General features: G+C 40.0%; 1 protein-coding gene across 1 annotated transcript in view; it reads right to left on the reverse strand.

Moving 5' to 3' along the window:
- Positions 1-1,019: 1,019 nt before the first annotated feature.
- Positions 1,020-14,967, reverse strand: part of scn4ba (sodium channel, voltage-gated, type IV, beta a) — a 78,184-nt gene continuing 64,236 nt past the window's right edge. The window contains exon 5 of the mRNA XM_060943231.1: positions 1,020-8,022. Within this exon, the coding sequence (XP_060799214.1) occupies positions 7,929-8,022 (94 nt within the window). The 3' untranslated portion in view covers positions 1,020-7,928. The remainder of the gene's footprint in view (positions 8,023-14,967) is intronic.

The raw sequence follows: 14,967 nt of genomic DNA on the forward strand, positions 1-14,967 counted from the left end.
TAAAACTTCTGCACTAGCGAATGACTGTGAGAGTTTGTACACAAACACACATCGTCATGAGGTTTGCTTCGTTAAAAGCAGAAGATTTAGAGAGAATTTTGAAAGAGAAAGATGCACTGAACATCCGAAAGGCTACCAAAACTTCATTGGATATTCTTCATGCATTTAATCTTCTGCATTAAATCTATGGAAAAGCTGGAAAAGAGACACGTTGGAGATGTAAAACTTCTGCGCTAGCGAGAGACTGGGATAATTTGTACACAAACATGGCCGTGAGGTTTGCTTCATTAAAAGCTTTAGATTTAAAGTGAAAGATACGCACTGAACACCCAAAAGGCTACCAAAACTTCCCTGGATATTCTTCACGCATATTTACAAGAGAAAAACATACCAATGGACATCAAAAAACTGGAAAAGAGAGCAATAGAGGAAATATTGTCAAAGTTCTACTTGGAGATGAGGAAAAGTGACGGAGACTTTTACAAGAGGACTTCACTCGTGGACTTCACTCAGCAAAGCCCTTTTGTTTTGAATAACTGCAATGTAACAATTAACTACGACCAAAAATAACTGAACTTGAACTGTCAACCTGTATATAGCTTGTATATAAGTTGGGTTGTTGTTCAGGCTTTTTGGACTTGTACCATTTTTATTGTTAGAACTTTGACTTTGTACAATATATTGGATTGACCGAACACTGAATTACATTCGATCAGAATCAGTATTTAATATTGGTAAGTTACCGCCCTGTTCTTAACTTTTTGTAAAATCTATAATTGTTCCATCGAATGTGTATGTATAATAATAATAATAATAATGGCTGGGTTTTTTTTCGTGGAATATCAGATATATTCCATTCAGCTACTCATCTTCGACTCATTCAATATCATGCTAGCTGAATGGAATATATCTGATATACCACTCAACGCCAGCCAGTATTCTTTAAATATCATGTTCTAAAACAAATATATCAAATGTACAATGACATCCTGTCATTATGAAAGACAACACACGAAAACTTTTTTTATGAAAACCTTTATTTCTGATATTCTTTTTAGTATTATAATCTGCTACTGAAGTGCATAGTAAAGGAGAATGACAGACTGTTACAGAGAGTCAGAGAAGCTGAGTGCACAATGGCTTTCTAGAGCTCATCTCAATGAGGTTTCTAAGCATTTTCAAGGCCATGAGGACAGATCTTGTGAAGTTGTGAATAAGCAACTACTCCAGTGTTTGTACACACAGACACGCTCAGAAGCTCTATTAAGAAAAAAAAATTAAACTTCCTTCAGAGGACCTGTGCAACAGGGGAAGAGATACGGTATCAATAAGCTAGGATTTTTGTTTCAGTGCTGAAATTGACTGAATATGTGATTAAAAACTTGTTTTCTTTTAATTGTGTACTTGTTATATATGTGTGTGTGTGTTTCCTACGGTATAGAATAGTTTTGCTCTGTTATGAATTTCAGCTTTATCTTGAAACTTGCGTATAAAAAGAGAGAGCGCTCTCTGGAGTGGAATGTGTCGAGTGGAGAGCAGATCTCATGGAGCTGTGGCTTGGCAGTGAGAGACGGATCTGTTCCAGTTGGTCATTTCATAATCTCATGATTTCGCTGCCTTGTAAGGGTCAAAGTTCAGGTCTAAGTGTCTTGTTTGCTGGAGAAGTGTGCCTATTTTTAAAATTCTGTGTTCTTTATAGATGAAAAAAATGTCACTTTATATTTTTAGGCACACAATATTTTACAATAAGAAAGTATTAGTTTTGGCAGGATGAGCTTCCATCAACCCCATGTGCACAGGCCGTGACTGAGAAACCAGCAACACAAACCGTTCTCAGTCTATAACAGATATAAATCAGTGAAGCTGGCTCCGTCAGACCAAGTGGGCGGGGTTTGTTTGTTGGTTTGTTTGTTTGTTTGTTTTAAATAATACAACAACAGAGTTGGTGCATCTGCTGATAACAATGACATGGTTTAACAACAACAACAACAACAGCAATAATAATAATAATAATAATAATAATAATAATGAAATAAAATATTAAAACCAGTAAAGTGTACTTGGTGGTTAAAAGACTACATTGAGCCATTTGAATGCACCAGAATGCTCTTGAGACATGCAGGCACTCGTTTCTTTTCATATCACGTTACTACTCACCTATTGTGAAATTTGATCATGTAATATGGCATTGCGCTAAGTACAGAGTTACTAAAACATCCTTAAGAGGTTTATTCGAGGTTGTTTTCATTTAACATTGTGTTCTATTCAGTATTAAGTCCGTATTGCTTATGCATGCTTAAGTCAGAACAAAAAGAACGGCTACAAGAATGTGCACTGCAAGCATACTGTATATTTCATGATTTTATCGTTTATAAGTCTATATTTCTTAGGCATGCTTAAGCAATTAAACAATGGCGGCAAGAATGTCTAGAGGAAAAGGCTTAGCCAATAAATTTGCACTGCAAGCCAGAGAACATTCCAGTACAGCAAGCGAAAGGGAATTCTGCTTTAGTTTAAAATGTGCTCATACAAACAAACATTCATGTCCATTTCTGTTCATTTCGGAGTTGATTTATTTCTACACAGTGCTGTCCTGACACGCTGCTGTACCCTACGCTCTCTCCAGTCACGACGAGCGGTTCTCTCGGAACGCCATTTTTAATGCACCGTAAATATGTACTATTCTTGTTTTTATTTCTGCTGGAGTTAATTTACAAATAGATATTAAACTATCGTGCATTCCTTCAAAATTAACGATCGTAGTCATCACGTCCTGCTGTAATTTGCACCAAAACAACACCTATATTTGCACACGTGCGTGTTCGACTCGTGGTGTCTCCACTGGAAACTGGAACACACTTCTCGAGAAAATGTACGGCCTTCTCTGGCTTTTTTCCCCCCCTTTGTGTGATGCCAAACATACATGTGCACAGGTGAGAGACACAAGAAAGAAATTAAGCTGCAATCTCCATGGAACAAACAAGAAAGAACAACAAGTATTGCCTTTTGAGATCAGAGCATCTCCCTAGTTCCTGAAAACATCAGTAACATGGACAGTTTTGCACTAATGATATCCGGATGAAGTTTTCGACATCAGCACATTGACAGACACAGACACAGAGCCCCGCCCTCAGAGGTTAAAACCATACAGCACAAAGAGAGACGTTTTTACATTCTGCACTTATTGCTGCCACACATTCAGTGAATTATGTGTCTACTGTGTACCAACATTCCTTCATGTTTCAGTTTGGCTAAACAGATCAAAATCAATCCTCAACACACACACACACACACACACACACACGCGCACACACACACATAAAACTGCTCTGTTAAAAAGATCCCAAACAACTGAGATTGCCAGAGCCCCTGAATTCAACTCGAATGGAAGACGTAGAGATATAATGCTCTTTAGAGAGAGAGAGAGAGAGAGAGAGAGAGAGAGAGAGAGAGGAGTGTTCTGGATGTGTATGTATTTCTTCTGTGTGATATGATGAAGTGACTGAGATGTTTTGATGTCAGTATTACTGAAGAATCTCAGTGTCAGTCGATCCTGACATTCAGCATGTCACAGATAATATATTATTTATAGAACTTACAGTTATATGTACAGGAACAGATTGCACTTTTTCTATAATTTACATCTCATTCATGTTTCATTTATGCTTTTATATTTATATTTCTATTCATATTCTGTTCATTTAGCTTATTGCTGGGTTTCATGTGACGTCACATCCGCCTCATTAGTTATTCAAAACTTTAGCTGGTGGTCTCCCAAAGCTCAGTTGACAAAGCGTTTGTACGGAGAAGGTGCATTGCTTGCATGAAAAATGCCTTACGCTTGCATTGTTTTAGGTTGTTCGAATTGATCAAACCATGAAACTGATAAAAGTTCCTTCAGGGTTCCCCGTGAACTAATAAAAAAGGGTGAATGAACACAGGATTTCACAAAAAGACGTGGAGAAAGGTGGCTTTTGAACCTCTCACTGAAATCGAAGGGAGCCGAGTCGGAGCATGCTCGAGTTTGCAGTGATCACTTGGTGAAAGGTTTGCATTTCCCTCTCAGTGTTTTCCAAGTACTTTTCTTGCTATGTGTCGTTATTTCACAGTACTTTTTTTAGTCATGAAGTGCTAAAGTCCCCAGCTGTTTCTTTGTTTACTCCTTACAAAGTCCATATGCATGAAGGCCGTGACAAAATTCTTCCCCAGCCGTACAGTTACAATGCGCCGTGATCACTTCTCCGTCTTGTTTAACTAAGATCCAGGTCTTTAAAGGGGTTTCTGATTATCTTTGTGAATGATTTACCTGAGAGATAAGAGCCAACACAAGTGAGAATCAAGCGAACTGTTGTTTGTTTACACTTCAACTTGCAGCGCTTCATTGTAAAGACGTGAACGAAAAGCTTTAAAAAAAAACATACACGGGCAAAAACAATACAGGATTCATTCGGCAGTGACTTGAAGCTGAGGTCCTTTACCCAGCCACATACAAAAAAAGTTGTAAGGCTCCATACTCTTACACACTTTTGTCACAGTGTGTTTTTTTGTGTGTGCTGTGTAATCCACGGTTGCTGTGATTGTTTGCTGTGTGATCTAATTTAGTGTGTGGCCTGAAACTAACAACTCACAGGTGTTCCTTATGATCGGACAATGGCAAAGTCAATTCTATTACAAACGCGGAAAGACTGATTGGGGGATAGGTGGGGTAGGTGTGGGTTTTTTTCCTATTTATAGGGGTCCAGCGAGGAGGAATAGGGGCACGACCGACCAGGAAAGAGAGCACGGCAGAGCAAGCGGAGCGCAACAGAGGGTACCGGCATTCAACTGTGGTTTCCACATTGTGTGTGTACAACGCGTTTGATACTTCATCTGGGTCGTGGTTAAGCCACACCCAGGCACGACCGACCAGGAAAGGGAGCACGGCAGAGCAAGCGGAGCGCAACAGAGGGCACCGGCATTCAACTGTGGTTTCCACATTGTGTGTGTACAACGCGTTTGATACTTCATCTGGGTCGTGGTTAAGCCACACCCAGATGTGACCGACCAGGAAAGAGAGCACGGCAGAGCAAGCGGAGCGCAACAGAGGGTGCCGGCATTCAACTGTGGTTTCCACATTGTGTGTGTAGAACGCGTTTGATACTTCATCTGGGTCGTGGTTAAGCCACACCCAGGCAAAGTAAGTACATTTTTTGAGCTACATTGCCTACCCACGATTCTGTTGGCTGTGACGGCACTCTCCACTGCTGAGACCCTCTTTCTCTCCTTCGGAGGCATCGTTCAGTGCCAACCTGATGTAGGGAGGAGGAGCTGATTGGAAGGGACGGTACCGAGCATGTTATGCTAAGCTAACTGCTGCTGATTTTGGGATCGCTTGCTCCTGCTTAATCGCCTTGCTTGCTGGTTGCTGGGATTGCTGCTGGCCACGTGTTGCTTGCTTGCTGCTTCTGCTGCGCTCTGGTGGTGGGATCACGCTGATTTTAGTTATTGCATGGACTGAGTTTTAAAGGATTTTTTGCATGGGTTATCATTTTAATGTTTTTGAATTACAGGTGCATCTACTGTTAACTTTAAATAATAAGAATTTATTGAAACTTAAACTTTGTCTGTCTACTCACTGCTTGCCACCACACCTGTATCTAGTCACGGACATACTAAAACTTGGTGACACTTTCATCTGTTTTGCGGTGTAGAAGGACGTCAGCAACACCAGATAGTTCGAGATGTCGGGGAACTCGACTGAAGGGTAGTTTTCGAGATCGTATGACAAATCCTTCTTTCCCAGACTGTAGGGGTCGATTCCATTGCACACAGCACTCTTCTGAATATATCTAAAGCGAGCAGTGGCTTCTAGATTATGAGTATACTCTGATAAGTTATAGCTAGTTGTTTGCACTATGGCAGCCGTTTAGACCACCAGCTATTTCACTTCCGGTAAAACTGCTATGAAAATTCACGTGACTGAAACCCAGCAATAATTTGCAATACCACTATTACTATTACAAGCAGTTCTGTACTTGTAATAATAAATATGGTTTCAGGATTTTTATACACTGAGTTGTATTGTTTGTGCTTGTCACTCAGCTTGCTTGCTCTTTCTCTCTCTCTCTCTCCATCCTAATACCGTACACTCATAAAGTGGGTACATTTATGACACTCAGACTATAAACAGACCTCCTCTTTCTCCCAACAGCGGATCATTTCACTCGGTTGTGGTCTGAGTGCAGTGGGAAGCCGGTAAGAGCACACACATAAATCATTTACATGCTTTCTTTTTTGTTCCTTAAAAAAAATGCATTGGTTAACTTGTTAAAAGCAGCATCAGAAAGGATCATTCGTTTTCCGCAGAGAGAAACTTTTTTCTTCTTCTTCTTAAAGGGGTGGGATTGTCTTAATTTACTAAAGAACTTCTTCTATAGGAAGATTTTTTTCTTTCCCCCCCTTTACATAGCAGATAAATTTTCATAGCAGTTAAAGACTCCCTAAAAGCAAGAAAAGTTGGAAGCATTAGCAGGCACGTGTGTTTTTTTTTAAATATTATATATGTATATCATTATAGATATCAGTAATACACTAAAGCTGTCCTGGAAGGCTACAGGACCTTAACAAGAGTTTCTCTTTTCTAACACAGCTAATAAACCTCTTCTTTAATCATCCAATGTGTGTGAAATCAGATGTGTTGGAGCAGAGAACACATCCAAGTCAAGTGTTCTGGACCTCCAGGACATGTGTTTGCAAATAAAATGTTTGTGATTCTGGGCTGGATATCCCCTTTATACCTTTCACAAGGTGGCTCAGATCTGGGCTGCAGATTGTAGACACTTGTAGTTATGGTTAATATTTAATCCAAAAGGCAGTGTGGATTTTGTTCACATTAAAATATTTGAATTACACCCAGGGGAGGGTCTACTTTAACACGAACACATGAACACATTCAGGTGACAAATTAAAGAACAGCCCTGAATAAATGAGTGGAGAAACACTGGGACGATGAAATGTTTCGCGTCCCACCCTGTGGAGTGCTGAGCACGATCAAGTCACTTATGGCTCATGTGACCATCGTCGATCAAGAAGAGAAACGGAAAACATCTTTGAAGGAACACTGGCAAAAAGATGGCAGGAGTTTCAGTCACAAAGACGGCTGGTGATGTTTCAACATTTAGTGACCATGACGCTCAGGCAGTCGTGTGATTTGTGAGAAAAAACTAAATTAGAAAACTAAGTGTTCTTCACATCACTGAGAAATAAGAGTAATGTTTTCAGCCACCTTGTTTTTTTTCCTTTAATTTGTCACCTGTCTGTATGTTCTATGTGTACAGATACAGTACTGTTTAAATGTCTTAGACACCCTCGTTTCTTGATCACAAATTTTATCGACTTTTGTGACTTCTAATTTTCTTTTTTTTAGTCTGTACTGAAACATTTTAGATTTTCAAACATTACTTTTTCAACAAAAAATCTTCAGTGGTCCAGAAACATGTTTGTATGTCAATTAAAAAAAATAATAATAATCCAACATCATGTTCGGTTTTACCTGCAAAAAGCAGTAAGTGTGACCAAGTCTCCAGAATATTTGACACCAAATATTGATTTTGTTTACTTCATGACTGTTTACTGCTCTTTATGGGATATTTTTTGTTTCATTTCTGTTGAAGGCATTTTTACCGACAGATTTTTCTTTTCTTGTATCTAAGACTTTTGTACCGTACTGTACACTTAAGCTCCTTGGAAATTGACCGTCGTCTAAAGGTGTGCAATCCAGCCCAAAAATCAGACTAAATACTTCTAAAATATACTGAGCACATTTCTAGAATATATCTGAATTAATATTTGCATTTTGTTTTCCATAAAGATAAAACGGTCCATACTGCATGTATAGCTTTAACTCTGTATCCACATATCTGCAGATTTATGCACATGGACTTATATTTTTATGCCTTTGGTGATGCTTTGTTGTCTGCTTTGGATCCTGAAAGGCCATTTTCTGTGTTGTCATTTCCTGAAGAACTCACAAGGCACTCTTTACTGCAAATCAGAAAGAAAGAAAGAAAGAAAGAAAGAAAGAACACGGGTTGGTGAGTTGGTACATTATAAACAAGTGTTCCCAGGCAAAACAAACCTCGCCTGGCAGCACTTATTTTATACTTATATGTTGATAATGGTAATATTTCTCAGTCATCAGCTGTCATGTTATAGTTCTATGAAAATCCATGGCCTTGAGTTTGACATTTCAAAGTCATTCAAGGTCAAAGGTCATGGTGGCAACTGAAAGCCCATATGGGACTTATTATATGTTGATCATGCTAAACATCTGGCTATCATGAACCATTTTAAAGTTATAGCCCTTTGAAAACCCATGACCTTCAGTTTGACTTTCAACATCACTCAAGGTCAAAGGTCATGGTGCCAAATGAGAGCCCATATGGCACTTCCTACAAGTTGATAAGGGTAAATATCTGTCTACCATCAACCGCTTTCAAGTTACAGCCCTTTGAAAATCCGTGAGCTTGAGTTTGACCTTTCAAGATCACTCAAGGTCAAAGATCATGGTGTCAAATGAAAGGCCATATGGGAGTTCCTATATGCTCATCATAGTAAACATTTGTCTATCGGAAACTGTTTTTGAGTTATAATGGAAAATATGTTATTTTGACCAAAAGGTTGACCTTTCTGGTGTCCTTGACCCGATTACGCCCAAAATTTAATCACGTAATCTACGGACCATTACTCACCTACCCTGAAAATCTGAAGTCAATCGGTGCAACTGTCTAGACGCTAGATTGTTAAAAGATAGACACACAAATAAACTTCACTGATTAAAATACCTTGCCCCACTGACTCCGTCACAGGCAAGGTAACAAATCCAGAGAGTAACTGAAGTAATACTTCATAAAACTTCATTTAAAAAAAGGAGTAAAAATTCTGTTTTGTGCAGAAAGTTTCTAGAGAAGGAGGATGTGTAAGCAAAATGCTTCTGAGGTTGTAAGAGGTGAATTCTGTGGACATATGAAATACCTGCTGATGTAACATTCATTGTCACAGCGTGACCTTCATTTCCTGGTGTTCTATCAGCTCTTTTTTTAATGACGTTTCCTCACTTCATTACTGCTGGAGCAACACCACCACCATCACTGCAAACCGAGTTCACTGGATTTGTTGATAAAAATATGTTGAGACAGAAATTCTTTGAACAGTTCCCTGGATGTGAACCCACGCTGTTCCTGAGAGCTACACTGATGACATTTTTCACACCTGCTTACAAAAGAGCTCTGGCTCTTCATTTCTTCTTCCTCCACATTTCACCCAGCCCTGGAGGAAACATGGAACATCATACACCCTGTCTCAAGCAGAACCGTCATGGACATGGCAGTGAATTAATCAGATTCTGCTGAGGAACACACCATCCCTTATAATAATAATAATAATAATAATAATAATACAGACTGTTCCTAATTACAATACAAATTTGCATCCTGAGCACTTAAAAATTCCATTCCCAGTTCTACTCTCAGCTTCTCAGACTTTGCAATAAGAATAAAGAAGAAGAGGACTGTGGACGATTAATAATCCGAATACTCTTCCTATCATTTGAGATTTTCCACTCATTTGATTGGTCGAGTGGTGTTTGAGGAGTGCTGATATGGAGTCCAACACCATCGCTACAGTTCACCATTTTACTGTGTTACTCCACTCGTCTGTGTTCACCACAGAACATTCCACTTCCAGCAACACTTCCACTGAAACTGTTCCTCCAATTATAAAAGGCACTGCCACGTTTCAGCAACATTTCCAGCCCAAGTTCAGCTCAAAACCCACACAAAAGAGCTACTGGGCCAGAAAACATCCAGGCACTGGGAAAGGTTGAGATTTTTTTTTTCTCAGCCATTATAGCAGAAACAAGGTCATCGTGGTGCACACTTGGTTCTGGTGTACGTTAGTGTTCCTTTGTGGACTCCACATGACCATTATGCCTACAATGAGTCCTATCATCAGGGTCAACTGCAATAGTTTCATTATTGTGAAATATTTCTCATAACAGTGTATAATCTAGAAGGTCAGAAGAAGTGTGGTATTCGGGTCAAGTAGTAAAACCTGCAGAAGTCACAAAAATATGTTGCAAAATCTGTTTTCTAATCTCATAGAGAATAAGTTTTGAGTCATTGTATTGTGAACGTATTTCAGAATGATCAGTTACAAATACACCCCAAGCACTGAGTGTGTGTCATTCACTTTCAAGAGACTTTAGTCCATCTTTAACCGCTTATCCTGTACAGGGTCACGGGCAAACTGGAGCCTATCCCAGCTGACTATGGGCGAGAGGTGGGGTACACCCTGGACAAATCACCAGATCATCACAAGGCTGACACATAGATACAAACAACCTTTCACACTCGCATACATTCACACCTACGGTCAATTTAGATCCACCAATTAGCCTAACCTGCATGTCTTTGGACTGTGGGGGAAACCAGAGCACCTGGAGGAAACCCACGCAGACACGGGGAGAACATGCAAACGGCACACAGAAAGGCCCCCATCAGTCACTGGGCTCAAACCCAGAACCTTCTTGTTGTGAGGCGATAGTGCTAACCACTACACCACCGTGCCGCCCAGAGACTTTAGTGAATTCACTTATTAATGAGGTTTCCCAGCCAGGGTTGCCAAAGTCACGTTTTCGTTTATTTGTTTGTTTTCCCATCAAATGGGGCTCGAACAAAATCATTTCTATTGTATTTATTCTTTTTTTTATTGATAAGCCATTTTATATTAGAATGATTGGGAGAGGGAAAGAGAAACTGAGTGAATAAAATGCGATTCTGGAGGCTTATTTCAGCATTTGGGAATGAAACTATTGCTGAAAACTTGCAACCCTGTTCCCCACTGTATTAACTGTATAATAGATCTGCCTCTACACAACAGTAATCACACACTAAAATATTATTGCACTGGTCATTTATATGCCTAAATGTTGACACTTCAGCAAAAACAAGTGTCCTGTGCTTCAACTCACCTCCCAGCCACTAGAGGGCGGCGTCCCCCACATTCTGCAAAGACCTCCCTGTTGGTACTGTTTTATAAGTTTTAGCTGTTGTTTATCATCCGTTTTATGGCCCTTTCCTTGTCTGTCTTCTTCCCCGTGTGGATTATGCTATATATTGCCCCCTGTTGGTGATATGCTGGAATAGCTGAAATGGTTTGTTTCCCATTTAAAGAGCCAGAACTGTGTGAGAATCACTGGATGTGATCTTGGATATAACTTTGAGTTGTGTTTGAGCAGCAGCTTTTCTTTACACCATTTTCAGTTTTATAAACATTAAATGTTAAGTGATGTCTCTAACCAGCTAATGGAATATTTTGGAACTGCTGATCGCACTGCATAACATAACGTGACCAGACGTCCCGGTTTGACCAGGACAGTCCCGATTTTGAGTTGCATGTCCCCAGTCCTGACAAAGGTCTGTCGGGATGCTAAAACGTCCCGGTTTACACCAAACTGTTCCGGTTACAGCGATCATATATATCCAACAAGATGTCAATAAAGCTTCTAGCAATTCAGCATCAATGTGCGTGTGTGCGCAGTCAACCTTACATGTACAATGTTGCAATATAGCGGCTGCGTTATAACGTTTTTTTCGCAAGCGGCTGTCAACTACTATGTGACAATGCCGAACGGATGAGCGCTGGGCGGAGATGTTAGCACACTTCAAGAGTAGGGAGATTCCTTACAGCAATGTCAGCCAGCTTTGCCAGTTTGCCATGTGCCTACCTTGCATCAGTGCTCCAGCTGAGCGAATATTTTCACTCATGAGCAACACCTGGACTGACGAGAGGAATCGCATGACCGTGCCTACTCTCAAAGCCTTGCTCATTACCTGGGCTAATTTCGACAATACTTGCTCGCAGTTTCACAGCAGGCTCTCAGGCAATAAAGCGCTACTGGAGCACTATATGCAATAATATATCTACCGGGGTGGCACAGTGGTGTAGTGGTTAGCACGGTCGCCTCACAGCAAGAAGGTTCTGGGTTCGAACCCAATGGCCAGCGAGGGCCTTTCTGTGTGGAGTTTGCATGTTCTTCCTGTGTCTGCGTGGGTTTCCTCTGGGTGCTCCGGTTTCCCCCACAATCCAAAGACATGCAGTTAGGTTAACGTGGGGTGGCCTTGGGCTGGGGTGGCCTTGGGCTGAGGTGCCCTTGAGCAAGGTACCTGACCCCTGACTGCTCCCTGGGTGCTCTGGTGTGACTGCCCACTGCTCTGAGTGTGTGTGTGGTGTGTGTTCACAGGATGAATTTCACTGTGCTTGAAGTGTGCATGTGACGAATAAAGGTTTCTTCTATAAAATGGCATCTTCTTTAGAGTGGGTTGGGTGGCTGTGTTTCTGAAACATTTTTTGTTATCTTTCATCTGTTTCATCGGTCTTCAATCTGTATCACAGATTGCCTTGACTTGTTTGATGCTGTTGTCAATTCAGGGTTCACATTTTCAAAATAGTTAATAGCCTACACTGGTTAAAATTAAACAGAGGCATTTTGGGTAAAGGGTGACAACGATTAGGCTCATGCGCTCGTTCCTGTCACAATGCATAGCCTATTGTTAAAACAAAAAAAGTTTATCGCATAAAATGTTGATGTTAATATGCAAGTAATGCATTTTCTTGGCATTTTCACAAAGGTGAAATAAATCAGTTGAAATTTAGGCTATTGGCCTATTCCCTATCATCACATCTGTCATCTGATTCTCTTACTTTAACTGAATTGTGATAGAAGTACATGTAGATAACAAAAAAATACTTGATTATTCTCTGAAATGTTGATAAAAGTGAGCTTCTACAAAATGATAAAAGCACCTGTCTGAGCCATGGTTTGAGCTGGCACATGTTTACATCAAAACACGTGTGCGTGCACGAGTATCATGGTCACATGCAAAGTGTCCTGGTTTTAGACTCGGGAAATCTGGTCACCCTAGCATAACAGAATGACAGAGCAGCATCACACTCCCAGAGGAAAGGGCTATTTGCTCTCTTCTGCATACATTATGACACAGATGTGCATGGCTAGTGTAACTGTGATTCAAGACTGCCTGTCAAGGGCATGAACATGAAAGTGAGGTATGACAGCATGTTAAAAACAAGACATGGCATAAAAAGCAAAAAGATGCCAAAAGGAATCCCAAGTCAATCAGCTTCCAGTCTCATGATCTTGTCCAAATAAATGATTCACAGTCAACCAAGCGCTGTTATGCAAAAACTTAGAGACTAAAGGCAATATGATGAGGAAATGAGATGGGAAATTATCCTGGGTGTGAGGCAAAGTATTCAGTTGTGGTCAGAAGTTTACAGACACAGACACGAATGTCATAATAGTATTGGGCTTTCAGTGATTTCTTTGAACTGTTCTTTTTCTGTGGCAGAATAATTGTACAATATGCATATTTAATAGGAAAAAACAACAAGAATTTGGTGCAGCAGTTTTAATTTATTTTCAGTTTTCTGAAATCAAAAATAGGGTAAAAAAAAAAAAAAATATATATATATATATATATATATATATATATATATATATATATATACACACACACACACACACACAGCCACCTAATGTTTGGTTAAATGTTCCTTAGTGAGTTTCACCTTCACCAGATGCTTTTGTTCGCTGTCAACAAGCTTCTGACAGAATTCTGGTTGGATATTTGTCCTCTCTTCTTGGCAGAATTGGTAGAGTTCAGTTAAATTTGCGTGTTTCCTGGAGCAGACCCAACTTTTAAGCACTTATATACAGGGGTTTGAACTGATCTGCACTGAGCTCCTTGGACTTTCCCATTGTACTGGGTGTTGGTCAGTCCAATGAGTGTCAATCAAACCCTTTTCATGTTGTGCACAGAAAAGATTCCAGCTGCAGTCAGTCATCATCACTAACAGGAAGTTAAGAGGCCTTGGCCTTGGAGAGTTAAAAGACATTTTGGACATTTCAGCACCATCAAATTAATCATATTGGTGGATGTATGTACATTTTTCACTCTGTGTGCATACTTTTGACCCTGTGTTGATTTCAGAAAACCCAAAATAAATTAAATCTTGTGCTCCAAATTATTTTTTTTGTATTATTAAAAGGTGTATGTTGTACAATTATTCTACCACAGAAAAAAACAGTTCAAAGAAATCACTGACATCCCAATCATGCCATGACATTCATGTCCATGTATGTAAACTTCTGACCTCAAATGTAGATTCTACAAGTTCTGCAAGTTGTTCTGACTGTACTAGAGAGAAAGAACACCATTATTGTGCAAGATATTCCACCAGTTTGTTTTTTATGATATTTGGTGGGGAGCACTGTCTAAAAGGTATCTGTGTCTAACAAGATTTGGTGAGTGCACAGAAGGACATATATACATTTATACACACATATATACATAAAAGTATGTGGACACCTGACCATTGAACATCCCAGTCCAAAACCATGGGCATTAATATGACGTTGGTCAACCCCACTCTTTGCTGCTGTAACAACCCCTACTCTTCTGAGAAGGCTTTCAAATATATTGTGGAACATGGCTATGGGGATTTGCGTTCCTTCAACCACAACAGCACAGAAGATTGGGCACTGATGTCTGGCAAGAAGGCCTGCTGTGAAGTTGGTGTTCCAGTTAATCCCAAAGCTGCTCACTGGGGTTGAGTTCAGGTCTCTTGAGTTCTTCCAAACCAACCTTAACACACCATGTCTTTATGAACTTCACTTTGTGCACAGGGACATCATCGTGGTGGAATACGTTTGGGCCTCTTAGTTCCAATGAAGGGAAATCTTAATGCTACAGCATACAGAGATATTCTGTACAATTGTGCGTTTCCAACTTTGTACCAAGAGATTGGGGAACAACCACATGTGGGATTTTATGGTCAGGTGTCCACATACTACTGGCCGTAGAATATACATGTAGTATGTGTAGCCCTTTGAAAAATAGGCCATATAGT

Source organism: Neoarius graeffei, chromosome 16 (genome assembly GCF_027579695.1).
Source record: "Neoarius graeffei isolate fNeoGra1 chromosome 16, fNeoGra1.pri, whole genome shotgun sequence".
Taxonomy (NCBI): Eukaryota; Metazoa; Chordata; class Actinopteri; order Siluriformes; family Ariidae; genus Neoarius; species Neoarius graeffei.